This window comes from Somniosus microcephalus, chromosome 7, assembly GCF_052327205.1.
Source record: "Somniosus microcephalus isolate GS21.2 chromosome 7, FLI_Smic_1.0, whole genome shotgun sequence".
NCBI lineage: Eukaryota > Metazoa > Chordata > Chondrichthyes > Squaliformes > Somniosidae > Somniosus > Somniosus microcephalus.
In genome coordinates, this window is record NC_140993.1 from 232,405,469 (window position 1) to 232,427,182 (window position 21,714).

The 21,714-nt window shown below is 45.8% G+C and overlaps 1 protein-coding gene across 1 annotated transcript in view; it reads left to right on the plus strand.

The window, feature by feature from the left end:
* Window positions 1-882: 882 nt before the first annotated feature.
* The window catches only part of rttn (rotatin), a 283,502-nt gene continuing 262,670 nt past the window's right edge, over window positions 883-21,714 (plus strand). The window contains exons 1-3 of the mRNA XM_085993987.1: window positions 883-1,029; window positions 13,466-13,653; window positions 20,245-20,440. Coding sequence (XP_085850113.1) covers window positions 999-1,029; window positions 13,466-13,653; window positions 20,245-20,440 — 415 coding nt within the window. The 5' untranslated portion in view covers window positions 883-998. The remainder of the gene's footprint in view (window positions 1,030-13,465; window positions 13,654-20,244; window positions 20,441-21,714) is intronic.

The window sequence follows — 21,714 nt, forward strand, 5'->3', positions numbered from 1 at the left end:
GGGCGCTGCGCTCGGCATGTCAGTGCGTGGGGCGGCACGGAGCTCAGCGGAGCCATCGCCGGCAGAGGGGAGAGGGTCTGCTGGCTCCCCCCTCCCTTTCTCCCCCCCTTCCTCCCCCCACCCTTCCCCCCCACTCCCCTTCCTCCCTCCCCTTCTCCCCCCCCTCCCCCCTTCCCTCCCCTTCTCCCTCCCCTCTTCCCCCCAGTCGCGCTCTCTTTCCCCCCCCCCCCGTCGCTCTCTCTCTTCCCCCCAGTCGCTCTCTCTCTTCCCCCCCAGTCGCTCTCTCTCTCTCTCTCTCTTCCAACAACAACTTGCCCTCAAAAATCCCTCGGCACCGCCGGGCACTTCAGCTAGTAGTTACATAAACTTTTAACTTTTTAAAGTTTAGAGCGGCTGGAGAAAGAGGCAGGACTTTCCAAGGGGTAAGTAAGTGGCTAAATCACTTGCTGCTTTGTCCTGTGAAACACTGGCAGATGTGAGTGAGCTGTGAGAATATCTGAGGCAAGGGCGGCCCTGTCTCCACCACCTGTCCACTCTCCAGGCAGCGTGACTCTCAGGAATTGGCCACTTGTTCACATCTCTGCTACCCGGGGACACTGGCAGGGATCCAACCTCAGCCCACTCTGCCAGCCCACAGAGAGACCCCGCCCCAGCTCGCTCTCCCGCCTTCCGTCCGCACAAACCCGCCAGCAACCGCGCATGCGGACTGCCTTACAGGGAAGTTCTGGGAGTTGGGCAGGAACTACATCTCCCAGAATGCCGTGGGGTGTCCTTAAATTTTGACGCTGAATAAAAACAATTGATTCTCTCAGGGCTCCCGCGGTTCAATTAAAATGACAGAAAATGAATCATACATCCCATATTTTCAGTAGCGTTAGTTGTAAAGTCCTGAGCTCCGATTCTTTGGCCAGGTGCTGTGTCGCGGAAGTTGATGTTTTACCCGGAGCGCATTCCGGGCGGACCCGGCGGGACGGTTCAATCGGCGGAGAGTGTACGCGATGGACCTGAGAGCGCTCATCACCAAACTGGGTACAGACAGTGTTCCTGTGAAATAGTGTCCGGGATCAGTGTGTCCCTGTATAATACAGTGTCCCGGGTCAGTGTGTCTCTGTATAATACAGTGTCCCGGGTCAGTGTGTCTCTGTATAATAGTGTCCCGGGTCAGTGTGGCCCTGTGCACTAGTGTCCGGGGTCAGTGTGTCCCTGTACAATACAGTGTCCCAGGTCAGTGTGTCCCTGTATAATACAGTGTCCCGGGTCAGTGTGTTCCTGTGTACTAGTGTCCGGGGTCAGTGTGCCTCTGTATAATAGTGTCCCGGGTCAGTGTGTCTCTGTATAATACAGTGTCCTGGGTCAGTGTGTCTCTATAATAGTGTCCCGGGTCAGTGTGTCCCTGTATAATACAGTGTCCCGGGTCAGTGCGGAGTGTGTTCCTGTACAATAGTGTCCCGGGTCAGTGCGGAGTGTGTTCCTGTACAATAGTGTCCCGGGTCAGTGCGGAGTGTGTCTCTGTATAATAGTGTCCCGGGTCAGTGCGGAGTGTGTCCCTGTATAATACAGTGTCCTGGGTCAGTGCGGAGTGTGTCCCTGTATAATACAGTGTCCCGGGTCAGTGCGGAGTGTGTCTCTGTATAATACAGTGTCCCGGGTCAGTGCGGAGTGTGTCCCTGTATAATACAGTGTCCCGGGTCAGTGCGGAGTGTGTCCCTGTATAATACAGTGTCCCGGGTCAGTGCGGAGTGTGTCCCTGTATAATACAGTGTCCCGGGTCAGTGCGGAGTGTGTCCCTGTATAATACAGTGTCCCGGGTCAGTGCGGAGTGTGTCCCTGTATAATACAGTGTCCCGGGTCAGTGCGGAGTGTGTCTCTGTATAATACAGTGTCCCGGGTCAGTGCGGAGTGTGTCCCTGTATAATGCAGTGTCCCAGGTCAGTGCGGAGTGTGTCCCTGTATAATACAGTGTCCCGGGTCAGTGCGGAGTGTGTTCCTGTATAATAGTGTCCCGGGTCAGTGCGGAGTTTGTCCCTGTATAATACAGTGTCCCGGGTTAATGCGGAGTGAGTTCAGTAATGCAATGACCTGGTGTTGTGCGAGTATGTCTGGTTATTACAATGTCGTGGTACTGTGTGGAGTGTTTCTTGGTGTTGTGCAGTGTCCCACAGATGTAATCATATCTCAGTATAATGCAATGGTAGTGTGTTGGTCCTGTAATGTCTCTTCAATGACCTGGAGATTTTTTTTTTACTGTTTTAAGTATTATTTCATAATTTGCAGGTATATGCAGTTGAAGCCATTTTTAACTTGAGAGATTTATCCATAAAAGTAATCATTTGTTATCGCTGATTTCAATTGCAATGGTTTATTTCAGTTGCTGTAAATCATTGCAAGAGCCATTTATGTATGTGTATATATTTTAAAAAATCTTATGACTACGCACATCCCAGTCCATAAACATTACTTCCCGTTGACACGATTATTGTCGAACATTTATAATAGAAATTTCTAATTAAACAATTTTGATGAGAAAAGTTGTCAACATTTTCCATCATTGACTGCCACCTTATGAAGAGCAACCTTAAAGATCCCATCATCCTCTCTCGCCAACCTTACTACCCAGCTTGCCGCAAGGGCGAAGCTGTCTAACTTCCTTCCTGTCCTGCTCATTTCACCCACCACCACCACCACCACCCCTGGGCTCTGCCAGTGGATCAACAATCATCTCTGCCTTCATTTCCTTCTAGAATGCAAACAAAACTTTTGCCATCCACAATCTTAGAGTATTTGATTTTATTGATCTCTTGGCTTTCATTTAAATTTGGCCGATGGGTGACGACATCTTGCCCCTTACTGAAGCCACCCTGCCGGAAATACTTTCCACCATTTTCCCTGCCCAAACTGCCGTGGTGGAGGAGTGGTCTTTATTACCAAGTCACATCTTGGTTTACTGCTCTGGAATCTTCGTCTCCATTGAGCGTTTCACCATGTTCCTCCTCTCTGCTTTTAAAATCCTTCTTGTCCACCCCGAGTTTCTCCCCAAGATATTCTCCATTCCTTGCTCCTCCGCTTCTGCTCTGAGCAACTCCTCATCCTCGATGATTTCAATTTCCATCTTGGTTCAACTTGCCCTCTCCTCTAAACTCATTGCCCTTTGTTTGTGCTAAACCTCTCCCACCCGCCATCCACCTCCTTGACCTCGCCGTTTCCTGTAAGCACTTCCTTATGTCCTTTACTGCCCACATTCTCACCCTTTTCAATATCACATTTCCTTCTGCACCTGCCCCTGGAATGAAAGATCTCTTTCACCGCGCCCTCCCCTCCTCAAGTTGCATAAAACTGTGCTTTCAATCTCCCAAATTCCTGGCCTTTGGCCCTCTTTTTGACACGACACCACTACAGCTGTGCTTTGCTCAGCCAATCCTTCACCTCCATCCTTGGTCGTAACTCGCAAGGTACTTCACAGAGCCAGAGACAGGAAATGGAGACAGTGCCAAAGAAGGTGAGATTAGGAAGAGTGACCAAAAGTGCTGGGATTTAAGGAGCATCTTAAAGGTGGAGAGGGAGATGGAAGGGGTTAAGGAGGGAATTCCAAAGTTTCACCTGTGAGGCTAAAAAGAGAGTTGCCAATGGTGGGTCAAAGTGTGGGGGAGGTGGGTGCACGCACAAGAGGCCAATGTCAGAGGAACACAGAGTTTGGTTGGGTGGAAGCGACCTGGTTGCGGGGGATAATGTAGGACTGGAGGAGGTTACAAAAATAGGGAAGGGTGAGGCCATGGAGGGATTCAAAGATGATGAGTTTAAATTTGAAGCATTAGGAGACCAGGAGCCAATGTAGGTCAACAAGACAAGGGTGAAAGGTGAGCAGGAATTTGACAGGATATTGGCAACTGAGTTTTGGATGAGCCAAAGTTTAAGAAGGATGAAGGGTGGGTGGCCGATTAGGAGAGCATTGGGGTAAATAAGTCTGGAGATGACAAAGGCATAAATAAGGATTTTGGGTAAGTCAAGCAATGTTACAGCGGTGGAAACAGGTGATCTATTTGACGGAGAAGCTATGATGTCAGAAGCTCAGCTCGGGGTTGAATAGAATGCCATGGTTATAAACAGTCTGCTCTGCCTGAGGCAGGACCCAAGGAGGTGGATGGATTCGGTCACAATGGTGGCTTTGGTCTTCTGTTTAGCTGGAGTAAGTTCATCAAAGACTGAATGTAGGGGAAGTAGTCTGACAGCACAGAGGCAATGAGATAGAGCTGGGTGTCATCGACATGTATGTGGGAGCTGATTCTGTGTCTGTGGATGATACTGTCAAGAGCCAGTATACAGAAGAAAAGGAAGGTGCTAAGGATGAATCCATGGGGGAATGATGGTGTGGGTGGGAAGAGAAGGTTGGCGATACTTTGGCTATAATGGAATAGGTAAGAGTGGAACCAAAGGAGGGCAGTCCCACCAAGTTGCGCAACAGAGCACAGATTTGAATAGGATTATGTGGTTGACTGTTGAAGGCTGCAGAGAGGTCGAGGAGGAATAATGCACCTCAATCTTGAAGCATACCTTTTTGTGACTTTTTGGTTAGTGCCGTTTTGGTGCTGTGGAGGCGGAAAGCTGATTTGATAGATTCAAATAGGGAATATCGGGAGAAACGGGTGCAGATTTGAGAAATCAAAACATATTCACAGATCTTGGAGATGGGACAGAGGGGTTGAAGGTGGCTTTCTGAGGAGGGGGTTTCTGAGGAGGGGGTGACTGGCACTTTTGAAATGTAGAACAGTGCCTAAGGAGAGGAATCCATTTACAATACAAATTGGGGGACCAGGAGTTTAGTGGGAATGGGGTTAAGGGAGCAGGAAGGGTCGGAGCGATCATAATATGATCGAATTCTTCATTAAGATGGAGAATGAAGTAGTTGACTCAGAAACAAGCGTCCTCAATTTAAATAAAGGAAACTACGATGATCTCAGGAGCGAGTTGGGTAGGATTGATTGGGGAATGGCACTCAAAGGGGTGACGGTGGATAGGCAATGGCAAACATTCAAAGACCGAATGGATGAACTACAGAAGCTGTTCATCCCAGTTTGGCACAAAAATAAAACAATAAAGGTGACTCAACCGTGGGTAACAAGGGAAATTAGAGATATCATAAGATCCTAGGAGAGGACATACAAATTGGCCAGAAAAAGCAATAATCCTGAGGATTGGGAGCAGTTCAGGATTCAACAAAGGAGGACAAAGGGATTAATTAAGAAAGGGAAAATAGAATATGAGAGTAAGCTTCCAGGGAACATAAAAACTGACTGTAAAAGCTTTTATAGATATGTGAAGAGAAAAAGATTGGTGAAGTCAAGCGTAGGTCCCTTGCAGTCAGAATCGGGGGAATTTATAATAGGGAACAAAGAAATGGCAGACCAACTAAATACATATTTTGGTTCTGTCTTCACAAAGGAGGACACAAATAACCTCCCAGAAATACCAGGGAACATAGGGTCTGATGAAAGGGTGGAACTGAAAGAAATCAGTATTTGTAGGGAAATGGTGTTAGGAAAATTGATGGGACTGAAGGCCGATAAATCCCCAGGGCCTGATGGTCTACATCCCAGGGTACTTAAGGAAGTGACCCTAGAAATAGTAGATGCATTGCTGATCATCTTCCAGAACTCGATAGAATCTGGAACAGTACCCATGGATTGGCGGGTAGCTAATGTTACCCCACTATTCAAAAAAGGTGGCAGAGAAAAAGCGGGGAATTATAGACCGGTAAGCCTGACATCGGTAGTGGGGAAAATGCTAGAGTCCATTATAAAAGGTGTAATAGCAGAGCACTTGGAAAGCAGTGACAGGATCGGACAAATTCAACATGGATTTACAAATGGTAAATCATGCTTGACTAATCTACTGGAATTTTTTGAGGATGTAACTGATAAAATAGATAAGGGAGAACCAGTGGATGTGGTGTATTTGGACTTTCGGAAGGCTTTCGATAAGGTCCCACATAAGAGATTAGCGTGCGAAATTAAGGCACATGGGATTGGGGGCAAGGTATTGACTTGGATAGAGAACTGGATGGCGGACAGAAAGCAAAGAGTTGGAATAAACGGGTCGTTTTCCGAGTGGCAGGCAGTGACTAGTGGGGTACCGCAAGGACCCCAACTGTTCACAATATATATTAATGATCTGGACGAGGGAATTGGATGTAATATCTCCAAATTTGCAGACGACACAAAGCTGGGTGGGAGGGTATGCTGCGAGGAGGATGTCATGAAACTCCAGTACGATTTGGACAGGTTAGGTGATTGGGCAGAAACATGGCAAATGCACTATAATGTGGATAAATGTGAGGTTATCCACTTTGGTGGCAAAAACAGGAAGGCACATTATTATTTGAATGGCAATAGATTGGGAGAAGGGGAAGTGCAGAGAGACCTGGGTGTTCTTGTGCACCAGTCGCTGAAGGTAAGCATGCAGGTGCAGCAGGCGGTTAAGAAGGCCAATGGTATGTTGGCCTTCGTAGCAAGAGGGTTCGAGTACAGGAGCGAGGATGTCTTGCTACAGTTGTACAGGGCCTTGGTGAGACCGCACCTTGAGTATTGTGTGCAGTTTTGGTCGCCTTATCTGAGGAAGGATGTTCTTGCCATGGAAGGAGTGCAGCGAAGATTCACCAGGCTGATACCTGGGATGGCAGGAATGACGTATGAGGAGAGATTGTGTCGATTGAGCTTGTACTCACTGGAGTTTAGAAGATTGAGAGGGGATCTCATCGAAACCTATAAAATTCTGTCAGGCCTGGACAGACCAGATGCTGGAAGGATGTTCCCGATGGTCGGGGAGTCCAGAACCAGGGGTCATAGTCTAAGGATAAGGGGTAAGCCATTTAGGACTGAAATGAGGAGGAATTTCTTCACCCAGAGAGTGGTGAACCTGTGGAATTCTCTGCCACAGAGGGCGGTGGAGGCCAGTTCATTAAATATATTCAAGAAAGAGTTGGATATATTTCTTGAGGCTAAAGGGATCAAGGGATATGGGGAGAAGGCAGGGACAGGGTACTGAGTTTCAATGATCAGCCATGATCTCATTGAATGGCGGAGCAGGCTCGAAGGGCCGAATGGCCTACTCCTGCTCCTATCTTCTATGTTTCTATGAAGTAGGTCTCCTGAATGAGGTGAGCTTGGAGAGAGAAAAGGGGAGTTTGGGAAGAAAGTAGAGAATGACAAGGGTTCAGGGCTATGGTGAGCACATGACTCATTTTAAAAAATCTTTCTTTGGGATGCGTATCGCTGGCAAGGCTGCCGATTGCCTATTCCTAGTTGCCCTTGAGAAGGTGGTGCTGGGTGTTCTTGTTGAACCGCTGCAGTCCATGTGGTGAAGGTACTCCCATGATGCTGTTAAGTAGGGAGTTCCAGGGTTTTGATCCAGTGACGATGAAGGATCAGCAAAATATGTCCAAGTCAGGATGGAGGTGAACTTGGAGATGATGCTGCCCTTGTCCTTCCAGGTGGTGGAAGTTGCAGGTTTGGGAGATGTTGTAGAAGAAGTCTCGGCTGCTTCCTGTAGTGAATCCTGTAAATAGTACTTACACACTGCAGCCATGGTGCATCGCTGGTAGAGGGTGAATGTTTAAGCTAGTGGATAGGGTGTCGATCAAGCAAACTGGTTTGTCCTGGATGGTGTTGAGCTTTTTGAGTGCTGTTGCAGCTGCACCCATCCAGGCAAGTGGAGAATATTCCATCACACTCCAGACTTTTGCTTTGTAGGTGGTGGGTGGGGGTCGTGGGGGGAGGGGAGGTGGCGGTCAGGATGTGAACCTCTGACCTGCTCTAGTCGTCACTGCATTTATGTGACTGTTCCAGGACTTGTGGGAGGGCTAGCTTAGTGGCCAAGAGGAAGAGGAGGAAGCAGCTGAGTGGATGGTCTCTTTCCTTTGAGACAAAAGGATCCATGAGCTCCTGGTGCTTGTTATTAAAGGTCAGCGTGGAGGGGGCATTGAGGAAAGGTTTAAGAAGGTAGTAGAGAAAAGGAGCCGGAGATTATCTTTGCTTTCCAGCATGATTTTAAAATAGTGGCTTGTTTTGGCAGAGGAGAGCAAAGCCCAGTAGCGCTTGTGCTCTAGTCATACCTGCCAATGGACGGCTAAGCCAGTTGTGTGCAAGGTACGCTCAACTTTCCGCCTCTTGAACTTAAAGAAGTGAAGATGGGGCCCATATCACAGGGAACATCTTAGATGGAAGACCGTGAAGGCTTTGCTGGGGACAGAGCATCAAAGGTTAGGTGAGGGACTTATTGAGCAAATCCACAGCTGCAGATGTATCACAGCGAATGGAGCGCCAAAGTTTGGAGGTTGAGAGTGCAGTTTAAAACCACTTCTGAGACTGTTTGCTCCCGGGGATCACAACCAGATGTAGCCTTCGTGTGAAATGTGGTTAGGGGCCAAGGAATAATTGGACCAGGGCACACAGCTGTAACTTTGTGACCTTTTTTTAAGTCATCATCTTAAAACACGTTAGGCTTCACATGTACACTGACGACACCCAGCTCTACCTCACCACCACCTTTCTCGACCCCTCCACTGTCTCTAAATTGTCAGACTGCTTGTCCAACATCCAGTATTGGATGAGCAGAAATTTCCTCCAACTAAATACTGGGAAGACCGAAGCCATTGACTTTGGTCACCGCCACGAACTCCGTCCCCATGCCGCCAATTCCACCCCTCTCCCTGGCATCTGTCTGAGGCTGAACCAGACTGTTTGCAACCTTGGTCGTGTTTTACCCCAAGATGAGCTTCCGACTACATATCCATGCCATCACCACGACCGCCTACTTCAACCTCCGTTACATCACCCAGCTCCGCCCCTGCCTCAGCTCATCTGCTGCTTGAACCCTCATCCATGCCTTTGTTACCTCTAGACATGACAATGCCAGTGCTGTCCTGGCTGGTCCCCCGTCTTCCACCCTCCATAAACTTGAGCTAATCCAAAAGTCTGTTGCCCGTATCCTAACTTGCACCAAGTCTGGCACAGACACGATGGGCCGAATGGCCTCCTTCTGTGCCATAAATTTCTATGATTCTACGTCCTGTTCACCCATCACTCTTGTGCTCGCTGACCTACATTCGCTCCCGGTCCAGCAGTGCCTCAGTTTTAAAATTTATCATCCTTGTTTTCAAATCCTGCCAAGTCCTTGCCCCTCCCTATCTCTGTAACCTCCTCCAGCCCTACAACTCTTCGAAATCTCTGTGAACCTCCAATTCTGGCCTCTTGCGCATCCCTGATTTTAATCGCTCCACTATTGGCGGTTGTGCTTGCAGCTGCCAAGGCCCGAATCTTTATAATTCCCTCCCTAATCCTCTCCGCCTCTCGATCTCTCTCCTTTAAGACGCTGCTTAAATCCCACCTCTTTGACCAAGCTTCTGGTCGTCTGCCCTATTGGCCCAGAACTTGGTGTCGGGGGCTTGCCGCGCGTGCAAGCCCCCAATGTGCGCTCACCCTGCGCGCCGACATCTGAAACCTGGCCCGCAGTGGATTTCCTTTCAGTGGCCAGGTTCTGATGTTGGCGCGCTGTGCTAACCTGACCCAGCGGCGTAGTTAGTGCGATGAACCGGCTGGGATCAGGTGAGCACTGTTCAGCCAATCAGGGGAGGGGAAACTTCATTCATAAGTTTGAGAGTAAGAACTGTCAAACTCATGAGAAGTACTGCACCCCAAAACACTACTTAAACTTTAAATAAAATTTTAAAAAACATCCCAATCATTAAATTAAGTATAAATAAGTTTAAAAAAATAATTTAAACAATAATTTTTTTTTTTGAAAAAAATAATTTTTAATAAAAAGGGTCTAAAACTAAACTTACCTTATTGTAGATTCTTTAAAATAATAAACCTGTGGAAATTTTTTTTCTAAATTGCACTAAAACACCACTTACCTGTAAAAATAAATACTTACGTGTGCTTTTTACAAGCGTAAAGACCGGAGGCCTTTACACATGCGCAAATCCCCCAAAACAGAGGAAATCCAAGACGCATGCACTGCCCCCTACAGCGCATGCGCTAGCCTCTTCAACTCTTGGGTTGGAGGAGAGGAAATGCCGGTTTTCAGCGCATGCGCTGTGCATGCTGAAAACCGGCATTTCCTCCGGCCAGACGCGCGAGTACCCCTTCCGTACTCACGCGTTTGGGGAGGAATTTCTGCCCCAACATCTCCTTATGTAGCTCGGTGTCAGGTTTTGTTTGATAATCACTCCTGTGAAGCTTCTTAGGATGTTTTACTACGTTAAAGGCGCTATATAAATGCAAGTTGTTGTTGTATTGGTAGTCGATCTTCTGAGGCATTGCACATGGGGAGTCGAGACCGTGTTATTTTCAGATTAAGCATGGTTAGAAGGCACGCGATCATTGAATCAGAGCATGCAGACTTAATTCAGTTACCATGTTAAAGTTCTGCATTCTGTCCTTATTATTTTTATGTTTCCATTAGAAATTCTTGTGTCCACATTCATCTTGAGAACTGCCTATGTGAACTTGTCAAGCTGCAGTTACTTCCTGCTGCCAGTGGTGGTACTGTAGCACTTCCACTGAGAGGAGGGTATAATTACAATGTAATAAGTTTACGTGGGCAGTTTGCATAATAAATTTGGACACAGGAATGTATAATGGCAAAAAATTGACAGGGAATGTGCGCAGATTTAAAATATTTAATATATTAATACATTATAGATAACTCGATGTATATTAGTTGACTGCCAATGGGCTTCTTAGACTACTATTTCGTATGCCTTATCCTTGGGCTCTCAGGTTTTCTGTGCTTTTTTTTCTGGATTCGATTTTTATTTTTAGCCATTTTTTTGGTTTAATTGAATTCATTTTTCCTTTATTTTAATCACACGTAAGATAAAATTGTCACTTTCAAGCTGCTTCACCAACTTGCCCTTATTACTTTCATGCCCCTCGGTGTCCTGTTTGACCCTGAGCTAAGCTTCGAACTCCATATCCTGTCCATCGCTCAGACTGCTCAATTCCAGCTCCGCAACATTGCCTACATCCACTCGTGCCTCCCTGCTGCCGCTGACCCCATTATACATGCTTTGTTACCTCCAAGCACCACATCGATGCTTTCCTTTCAGCATCCCAAACTCCATGCTGCGTAAGCTCCAACTCCTCTGAAACTCTGCTGCCTGCTTTCTGTCCTGCACCAAGTCTCACTTTCCCATCACCCCTGTCCTCCCTAACCGCCGCTGGTTTCCCTCCCCTCTATGTATTGAATTCTGAATCCTTGTCTTTATACACAAATCCCCACGGTTGTATCCCACTTTACCTCTGCAATGTCCTTCAGCCCTCCTTCCACTCCCCTCTCTCCTATCATTCCTTGCTGGTTTCTTGTGCTTCCCTCCCTCCGCTCCACTTTCAGTGCCAGGGCTTTCAGGCACCTTAGCCCGACTCTCGACCGCTCTCCCTACCTTTGCTATGACTCCCCTCTTTCAAAAGGCTCCTCAATACCCAAGTCTTCAACCATGACTTTGGTCATTTGGTCATTTCCCCAAGCTGCTTTTCTGCTGTTTGGCATCAGTTTAAGAACATAAGAAATAAGAGCAGGAGTAGGCCATTTGACCCTTTGAGCCTGCTCCGCCATTCAATAAGATCATGGCTGATCTTCTACCTCATCTCCACTTTCCTGAACTATCCCCATATCTCTTGATTCTCTTAATATTCAAAGATCTATCAATCTCTGTCTTGAATATACTCAATGACTGAGCCTCCACAGCCCTCTGGGGTAGAGAATTCCAAAGATTCATCACCCTCTGAGTGAAGAAATTTCTCCTCATCTCAGTCCTAAATGGCTGACCCCTTATTCTGAGACTGTGACCTCTGGTTCTAGACTCCCCAGCCAGGGGAAACATCCTCCCTGCATCTACCCTGTCAAGCCCTGTAAGAATTATGTATGTTTCAATGAGATCACACCTCATTCTTCTAAACTCTAGAGAATATAGGCCTAGTCTGCTCAATCTCTCCTCATAGAACAATCCCCCCATCCCAGGAACCGGTCTGGTGAACCTATGTTGCACTCCCTCTAAGGCAAGTATATCCTTCCTTAGGTAAGGAGACCAAAACTCTACACCATACTCCAGGTGTGGTCTCACCAGGGCCCGATATAATTGCAGTCTTTACTCTTGCGCTCAAATCTTCTTCGCTGTGAAGTGAGTTGAAGTTCACCAAGTTGAAGGCGCTATATAATTGTAAGTTGTTGATTACTGAACCCTCTCTAGTGCAAAGAGGGGATCCAATCCAACAAGCCATGCAGAAGCAGCTCTGAGGAGATGATGTATGTGTGCTGGCAGGCAGCAGTCACTGGCGAGCAGGAGCACCGGGTGTTTTAACATAAACATGACTTTAAATGATTGCTTTTGATAGAGTTTTTGAAAGTTCTAACCATGAAATGCCCAAATTGGGACCTCAACACATGCTTCAAAATGACATTAAACTCAACTTTAGAAATGCAAACTAGCACCAAATGTTTATTCATAAGGTAAAAACCCTGAATCTACTTATTTTTTGTTGTCAAATATGTCATGGCAAATGCCAACTTTACTTAAAAGCGACCAATTTGAACAGTACATAAAAACTGATTATCTTTGGTGAAGAAGTTTTCCCTCTCTAACCTACTATTGGCTTGTTTACAAAGCATTTTAAGTTGATATAAAGCCTATTCGAGGCAGAACTTAACTCGTGTGTGTGCTTTCTTACCGCATGTATTGTGCAGTGCCTTATATGCAGTGCAGATGTCGCTACCAAATGTACAAACACAAGGAGATCTTGGCAACAGAAGTTAGAGTAACTGAGCTTTTAACATTGTAAAGACATCTCAACAGGAGTAAGGTTTTGCCTGACTACAGCCATCACACAATTACACACATTGATCCTTTTGGATTAACCCTGCCCTGATCCTTTTGGATTAACCCTGCCCTGAACTGAAGAGCTCCACTGCATAGTATCAGAGACCCAGATAATCTGGGGTCTACAGCTAGGCTAATTGGTGGTTGAAGATAATTTGGATAATGTGGAAATTTCATAAGTTAAGATTTGTAGAGTCCTGTTTCCCACCTTTTCAGCGTTTCTTGATTTGATTCTGCAAGTGCTTTTGTAATGCCTATATTTTGGTGTTCCTGTATTGGGAAGTGATCCCTTGCTCTTTCATTTGCATTCAGTTGTGGGGTGTGCTAGGCTCTGCTATGTAATGTTGGTGGTTCAGTTCCTGATCAGTGGAAATGAGGGCGAGCAGCTCCCACATTTACTTTCAGTTGCTTGAGCCTGGGACTGTTTATTCTATGAAATGCAGCAAATGGAGGAACACCCACAGGTCTTCCATTGGCCGTACTGCTATCATATAAAAATGCCATCTCAGATCCTTATGCACCCTAACTGATAATCGAGAAGTAATTTAAATTATCCAAGTGGACCTCAACTTTTACTCTTTTTGTTTCTTGTAGGTCACCAGCTGGTGGAAATTAGAGTTCGAGCACTGAGCAATATTTTGTGCAAAATTGATCATGGTTTGATTTCTGTTATTGATCTGGCTCAAGAAAAGAGCCTTTTCATTCGACTATTTGAATGGTTCAACTTTCCAACCGTTCCGATGCAGGGAGAAGTACTCGCCCTATGTAGTCGCCTTGTAAAGGTGAGTTATTTGTACAACACCGTCTTCAGTATGTTTTATTGCAAGTGTATTAGAGGAATCACTTAAATATGCCAGGTATTGGGAAGTGGAATGAGTACTCTTTATTCTGTTTTGTAAATACATGGTTATAAATAAAATGGGATGTATGAATATTGAGGCAAGAAAAAAGGATCCTGGCAATGTTGCTCAGTGTCGAGCCCTGCCAATGGTGAACTCGGGTTGACTTAATCAGTGTTCCTATGAACCTGGTGATTTATGTAGTCAGCAGAATAGACTGTCTGGTATGATTTACAACATGTTGTGAAATCCCTACTTGGCTGTTCTGGTTTATATTTCTTTTTGAACTGCAGTTAACTCTGACTATTTTCCAAAACTTTAGCAAAGGACCTTGAGTATAAATATTCAGGGTGATGTACACCTGCATTATCTGGGAATCTGGATCATATACAGGAAACTTTCTGGTATCCGGCACTGACGGGACTGAGCTGGTGCCGTACCATCAAAACTGCTGTAGAAACCAGCGCTAATGTTAAAACATACGGAGCTTTTGCGCTCCGTGTGAATCAACAAACCCTGTTGCTTAGCAACAGCTTCAAAACAGTCGGCCGCAGCTTAAAAGCGTCTCTGTAGCTAAGCAACAGCTTCAGCTAGACCTTGCAGAGCCTGACTGGAAAAAAAGCAATGAGAAGTAAAAAAATTTATAGGAAACGGCTCCTGAATTTTGCCGGTAGATAGAGCTTTCCGGACATTTTAACCTCTGGTTAAACGAAAGTTTCCTGTACCAGGAATGTGATGGCTAGATACATACTTCCAGGTTAACTATATGAAAGTATTATAGTGATCACTACACCTCTCCAACCTTAATCTATTTCACCTATTTTTCTCCTTCTCAAAGTGTACCGCCAATAATAGGTATATTACATGACTGCTGCTTATGTACTTACATAGATACATAGATACATAGAAGATAGGAGCAGGAGTAGGCCATTCGGCCCTTCGTGCCTGCTCCGCCATTCGATGAGATCATGGCTGATCTTTTAATTCAGTATCCCGTCCCCGCCTTCTCTCCGTAACCCTTAACCCCTTTTGCCCGTAGAAATATATCTAATTCCCTCTTAAATATATTTAATGAGCTGGCGTACACTGCCCTCTGTGGCAATGAGTTCCACAGGTTCACCACTCTCTGAGTGAAGAAATTCCCCCTCATCTCTGTCCTAAATGGTTTAGCCCTTATCCTTAAATTATGTCCTCTAGTTCTGTTCTCACCCGCCAAGGGAAACATTCCTTCTGCATCCAGTCTGTCTAGACCTGTCAGAATTTTATACACTTCTATGAGGTCCCCTCTCAATCTTCTAAACTCCAGTGTGTACATCCCTAAACTACATAGTCTCTCCTCATAGGTCATTCCCGCCATTCCTGGTATCAGCCTGGTGAATCGCCGCTGCACCCCCTCCATGGCAAGAACATCCTTCCTCAGATGAGGCGACCAAAACTGTACACAGTACTCGAGGTGTGGTCTCACCAGTGCCCTGTACAGCTGCAGCAAGGTATCCCTGTTCCTGTATTCTAACCCTTTTGCTATGAAGGCCAGCATACCGTTTGCCTTCTTGACCGCCTGTTGCACCTGCATGCTCGCCTTCAGTGACTGGTGTACAAGAACACCCAGGTCTCTCTGTACTTCCCCCTCTCCCAATCTATTGCCATTTAAATAATAATTTGCCCTCCCGTTCCTGCACCCAAGGTGGATAACTTCGCACTTGTCCACATTATAGTGCATCTGCCATTTATCCGCCCAATCGCCCAGTCTGTCCAAATCGCTCTGGAGCTTCCTGGTCTCTTCCTCTGAGCCCACCCCCCCTCCTAGTTTAGTGTCGTCTGCAAATTTGGAAATGCTGCATCCGACTCCCTGATCCAGGTCATTAATGTAAATTGTGAACAGCTGGGGGCCCAGGACAGATCCCTGTGGTACCCCACTTGTTACTGCCTGCCATTCAGAAAATGAGCCGTTTATTCCAACTCTCTGTTTTCTATCTGACAGCCAGTTCCCTATCCACGCCAAAACTTTCCCCTTTATCCCATGAGCCTCAATTTTCCATGCTAATCTTTTATGTGGGACCTTATCGAAGGCCTTTTGGAAGTCCAGGTACACCACATCTACTGGCTCTCCCCCATCTATTCTACCAGTTACTCCCTCAAAAATTTCCAATAGATTAGTCAAGCACGATTTACCCTTTGTAAATCCATGTTGACTCTGTCCTATCCTGTCCCCATTTGCTAAGTGCTCCGCTATTTCATCCTTAATGATGGACTCCAGCATTTTGCCCACAACTGATGTAAGGCTTACAGGTCTGTAATTACCTGCTTTTTCCCTACCCCCCTTTTTGAATAGTGGGGTAACGTTAGCTACCCTCCAATCCATCGGCACTGTTCCCGAGTCTAATGAATTCTGAAAAATCATCCTTAGTGCATCCGCTATCTCTAGGGCCACCTCCTTCAGTACCCTAGGATGCATGTTATCAGGCCCTGGGGATTTGTCCACCTTCAATCCCTTTAGCTTCCTTAACACCATATCCTTAGAGATATTGATTTGCGTCAGTTCCTCCTTTGCCAATGTCCCTATTTTTCCCGATATCCCAGGGAGGTTTTTTGTGTCTTCCTTCGTAAAGACTGACCCAAAGTATGCATTTAGTTGATCTGCCATTTCCTTATTTCCCATTATATATTCCCCCGTATCTGACTGCAATGGACCAACTTTGGTTTTCACCAGTCTTTTCCTTTTGATATACTTATAAAAGCTTTTGGAGTTAGTTTTTATATTTTCCGCCAGCTTGTTTTCGTAAGCTATTTTGCCCCTCTTGATTATGCCCTTTGCCCTCCTGTTCTGCTTTTGCTCAATATTTTTAAAGTAAAATGTGGTTTGAATTCTTCATCTACCCCTTTCGAAGATTGGAGTGAGACCTTACGGAGGTGTAAGATAAGTCTAGTAAAGAAAGAACTAACTTGTATTTATATTGCATCTTTCACAACCTTGGAACTTCCCAAATGCATCACAGCCAATAAATTACTTTTTGAAGTGTAGTCACTGTTGTAATGTAGGGAAATGTTGCAGCCAATTTGCACACAAGGTCCCGCAAACAGCAATAAGATTAATGACCGGATAATCTGTTTTAGTGATGTTGGTTGAGGGATAAGTATTGGGCGGGTCACCAGGAGGACTCCCTTGCTCTTCTTCAAATAGTGCCATGTGATCTTTTACGTCCACCCGATAGGGCAGGCGGGGCTTCGGTTTAACGTCTCATATGAAAGATGGCACCTCCGACAGTGCAGCACTCCCTCAGTACTGCGCTGAAGTGTCAACTTAGATTATGTGCCCAGGTCTCTGGAGAGGGGCTTGAACCCATGTAGTCTATATGGATTTTAGCAAGCCTTTTGACAAGGTTCCACAAGTCAGAAAAGTAAAAGCCCATGGGATCCAGGAGAAAGTGACAAGTTGGATCCAAAATTGGCTCAGTGGCAGGAAGCAAAGGGTAATGGTCGACAGGTGTTTTTGTGACTGGAAGGCTGTTTCCAGTGGGGCTGTGCAGGGCTCAGTACTAGGTACATTGTTTTTTGTGGTATATATCAATAATTTAGATTTCCATATAGGGGGCATGATTAAGAAGTTTGCAGATGATATAAAAAATTGGTCGTGTGGTTGATAGTGAGGAAGAATGCTGTAGACTGCAGGAAGATATCAATGGACTAGTCAGGTGGACAGAAAAGTGGCGAATGGAATTCAATCCGGAGAAGTGTGAGAAAATGCATTTGGGGAGGGCTAACAAGACGAGGGAATGCACAATAAATGGTGAGCTACAGTACTGAGAAATGTAGAAGAACAGAGGGATCTGGGAGTCCACAGATCCCTGAAGGTAGCAGGACAGGTAGATAAGGTGGTTAAGAAGGCAAATGGGATACTTTCCTTTATTAGCCAAAGCACAGAATGCAAGAGCAGGAAGCCTATGCTTGAACTATATAAAACGCTAGTTAGGCCAGAGCTAGAGTACTGCATACAGTTCTGGTCACTACATTATGGGAAAAGTGTGATTGCACTAGAGAGGGTACAGAGGATGCTGCCAAGACTGGAGAATTTTAGCTATGAGGAAAGATTGGGTAGGCCGAATGGCCTCTTTCTGTGCCATAAATTTCTCGAGAGCAGAGGAGGCTGAGGGGAGACTAATTGAGGTATATAAAATGAGGGGCCTAGATAGAATGGATAGGAAGGACCTATTCTCTTAGCAGAGAGGTTAAGAACTGCGGGCATAGATTTAAAGTAATTGATAGAAACATAGAAGCAGGAGTAGGTCATTCGGCCCCTCGAGCCCGCTCCACCATTTAATGAGATCATGGCTGATCATCCAAATTCAGTACCCTGTCCCTGCTTTCTCCCGATATCCCTTGATCCCTTTAGCCTTAAGAAATATATCTAACTCCTTCTTGAATATATTTAATGAATTGGCCTCAACTGCCTTCTGTGGTAGAGAATTCCACAGGTTCACCACTCTCTGGGTGAAGAAATTCCTCCTCATTTCAGTCCTAAATGGCCTACCCCTTATCTTTAGACTGTGACACCTGGTTCTGGACTCCCCGCCATCGGGAACATGCTTCCTGCATCTAGTCTGTCTAGTCCTGTTAGAATTTTATAAGTTTCAATGAGATCCCCTCTCATTCTTCTAAACTCTAGCGAATATAAGCCCAATCGACCCAATCTCTTCTCATACGTCATTCCTACCATCCCAGGTATCAGTCTGGTGAATCTTCGCTGCACTCCCTCCATGGCAAGAACATCCTTCCTCAGATAAGGTGACAAAAACTGCACACAATACTCAAGGTATGGCCTCACCAAGGCCCTGTACAACTGCAGCAAGAAATCCTTGCTCCTGTACTCGAATCCTCTCGCTACGAAGGCCAACATACCATTTGCCTTCTTAACCGCCTGCTGCACCTGCATGCTTACCTTCAGCGACTGGTGCACAAGGACACCCAGGTCTCGTTGCACTTCCCCCTTCTCCCAATCTATTGCCGTTCAGATAATAATCTGCCTTCCTGTTTTTGCCACCAAAGTGGATAACCTTGCATTTATCCACATTATGCTGCATCTGCCCAATCACCCAACCTGTCCAAATCATACTGGAGTTTCTCGGCATCCTCCTCACCGCACACATGCCCACCCAGCTTTGTGTCGTCTGCAAACTTGGAGATATTACATCTAGTTCCCTCGTCTAGATCATTTAATATATATTGTGAATAGCTGGGGTCCTAGCACCGATCCCTGCGGTACCCCACTAGTCACTGCCTGCCACTCGGAAATAGACCTGTTTATTCCAACTCTTTGCTTCCTGTCTGCCAACCAGTTCTCTATCCAAGTCAGTACCTTAACCCCAATCCCATGTGCTTTAACTTTGCACGCTACTCTCTTATGTGGGACCTTATCGAAAGCCTTCTGAAAGTTCAAATACACCACATCCACTGGTTCTCCCTTATCTATTTTACCAGTTACATCCTCAAAAAATTCCAGTAGATTAGTCAAGCACGATTTACCTTTTGTAAATCCATGTTGACTTTGTCCGATCCTGTCACTGTTTTCCAAGTGCACTGCTATTACATCTTTTATAATGGACTCTAGCATTTTCCCCACTACCGATGTCAGGCTTACTGGTCTGTAATTCCCCGTTTTCTCGCTACCACCTTTTTTGAATAGTGGGGTTACATTAGCTAGAATGATTAGAGGGGAGTTGAGGAGAACTTTTTTCACCCAGAGGGTGGTGGGGGTCTGGAACTCACTGCCTGAAAGGGTGGGAGAGGCAGAAGCCCTCATCACATTAAAAAAATTCTTGGATATGCACTTGAAGTGCCGTAACCTACAGGGCTACTGACCAAGAGCTGAAAAGTGGGATTAAGGATGGATAGCTCTTTTTCGGCTGGCACAGACACGATGGGCTGAATGGCCTCCTTCTGTGCCATAAATTTCTATGGTTCTATGAATCCCTGACCCACGAAGGTGAAAGTGTTACCGCTGGGCCAAGACTGACATCTAGTAGCTAGGATAGAGGGTATTTTGAGAGTATGGAGAGTTGTATCTCATTCGTGGAAAAAAAAAAAAAGGATAATAAAGACAAAATAATCTAGGTTCGGATGGTTAGAAAACCCCCCAAAATTTAAGGATTTCCTTTTTCATTATTCAGATGTGTCTCCTGCCTCTGCCAGTAATGAACTGACTATGAAACTCAGAATAAAGAAGAACAAATTTGTGATAATAAAGCACCTATCCTGATGTCAGGGTATTGCAAAATGTTTCACAGCCATTGATTTAATTTCTAAGTGTAGTCACTGCTGGTTTGTTGGCGGCAGCCAAAAAGGCCATACATAAGAGGATGGGGAAAAAGACCTAGTATAATCATGGTAAAGCTCTTAAATAGACAGCATCGCTCATGTTTTTCATTATAGGATTTTGGCATGTACTTTTTTATGTCATTTTAGACTGCAGTCACAAAATGAGGAAGAATAAGTACGACATAGTTAATCTTACATTTCATTTTGTTTTTCCATTTAAAGTATTCTTCAGTAGCCCAACTGTTCCGAGAAATTGGAGCTTTGGAATTTCTAGCACAACTGCGACCCAATGTGGAGCCAAAACTTCAAGCCTGCATCGATGAGGTTATGGATGATCTGTTCAAACTGCCTGATACTATAGTTGATGCACCAGCTATTGCCTATCAGTCACAGCCTCTGCAATCCTCTGAGGACAAAGGTAACCTGAGCAGATCAATGTTAAATTTATGGGGCTGGAGTTTCATTCAGCAGTCGGGAAGGAGGCGGGATTGCAACTTTCGGGTTTTAGTCCCGCCTCCATCGACGTCCGGCCAATCCACTCGATTTTCCCTTGATTGACCTTGTTGAGCCCGCCCAGCGGGCTCAGCAGGCCAATTAAGGGCCACCCGGCAACAGGTGACGTCACAGACTGAAATTTCATCTGTCAAGAGTTTTTGACAGATGAAATATCACTGTTTCACAGCTGTTTGAAGCTGTCAAACTGACAGTCTGACTTCTAACTGAGTCTGCGTAGAAGGACTCAGGTTAGAACTCACACCGGCACTGAAAGCTGAAGGTTGTCACTTTTGACAGATCGCAGCCATTCGGCTTTCAGTGCCGGCTGAGTGATGGACTCCCGAAGCATAGAGGAAGAAAGGCTGTAAAGGTAAGTACAGGTAATTTAAACTTCTTTACACACTTTAGACACACCAAACACACTTACCTTTGCACTCATGCACCCATCACTCACCTGAACACCGACATCGCGACCCCTCCAAGTCCTTCAACCTGACGGTCCGCCTGCTCTAACCTGGCGTGGTTTGGAGCCGTCGGGAATCCCACACGACAATCTTCAAAATAGGGATTAGGCTAAAAACTGCCTGTTAACTATCTGTTAACAGGCAGTTAATTGGCACTAATCCCTTCCCGCCTCGGGTCGGCGGGTCCCAGTGCAGGGCGGGTACCTGCCTCCTCTGAAACTTGCGTGGAGGCAGGTTTTGGGCGGGATGGTGTCGGGACCCCCGAATTCGGGATTTTTGCCCCCCCCTGCACGCCTAAAAGCCCGCCTCACGGCACACTGAAAATCTGGCCCATGGTGTCTAATACTAGGAGAGTGCATTCTATTAGTTTGTTACATAGTTCAAAATTTGATGTAACATTTATAAATGCAAAGTCCTTATAATAATGTAGTCACCAGGCACTTAAAGCATATTGGTGACGACACTGAGGGACTCCGAATATGCTTCAAGTGTGATTTCCTCTGGGTATATAAAGAATGTTTTTTTAAAAAAAACAATTACAGGTCGACTATCCCTTATCCGCAATTCCAAAATTCGAAAAGCTCTGAAAACCGAAAGTTTTTTCGTGGAGCGTCTCTCGGTATTTCCAGTGTAAAAGCTTGAGCAGCTTGCACGGGAGTTTGCAGATTACTGCGTGGCCGTGTGCAACCTTGAGGAAACATTGCTGTTAACTTTTTTTATAGTAATCTGGTTA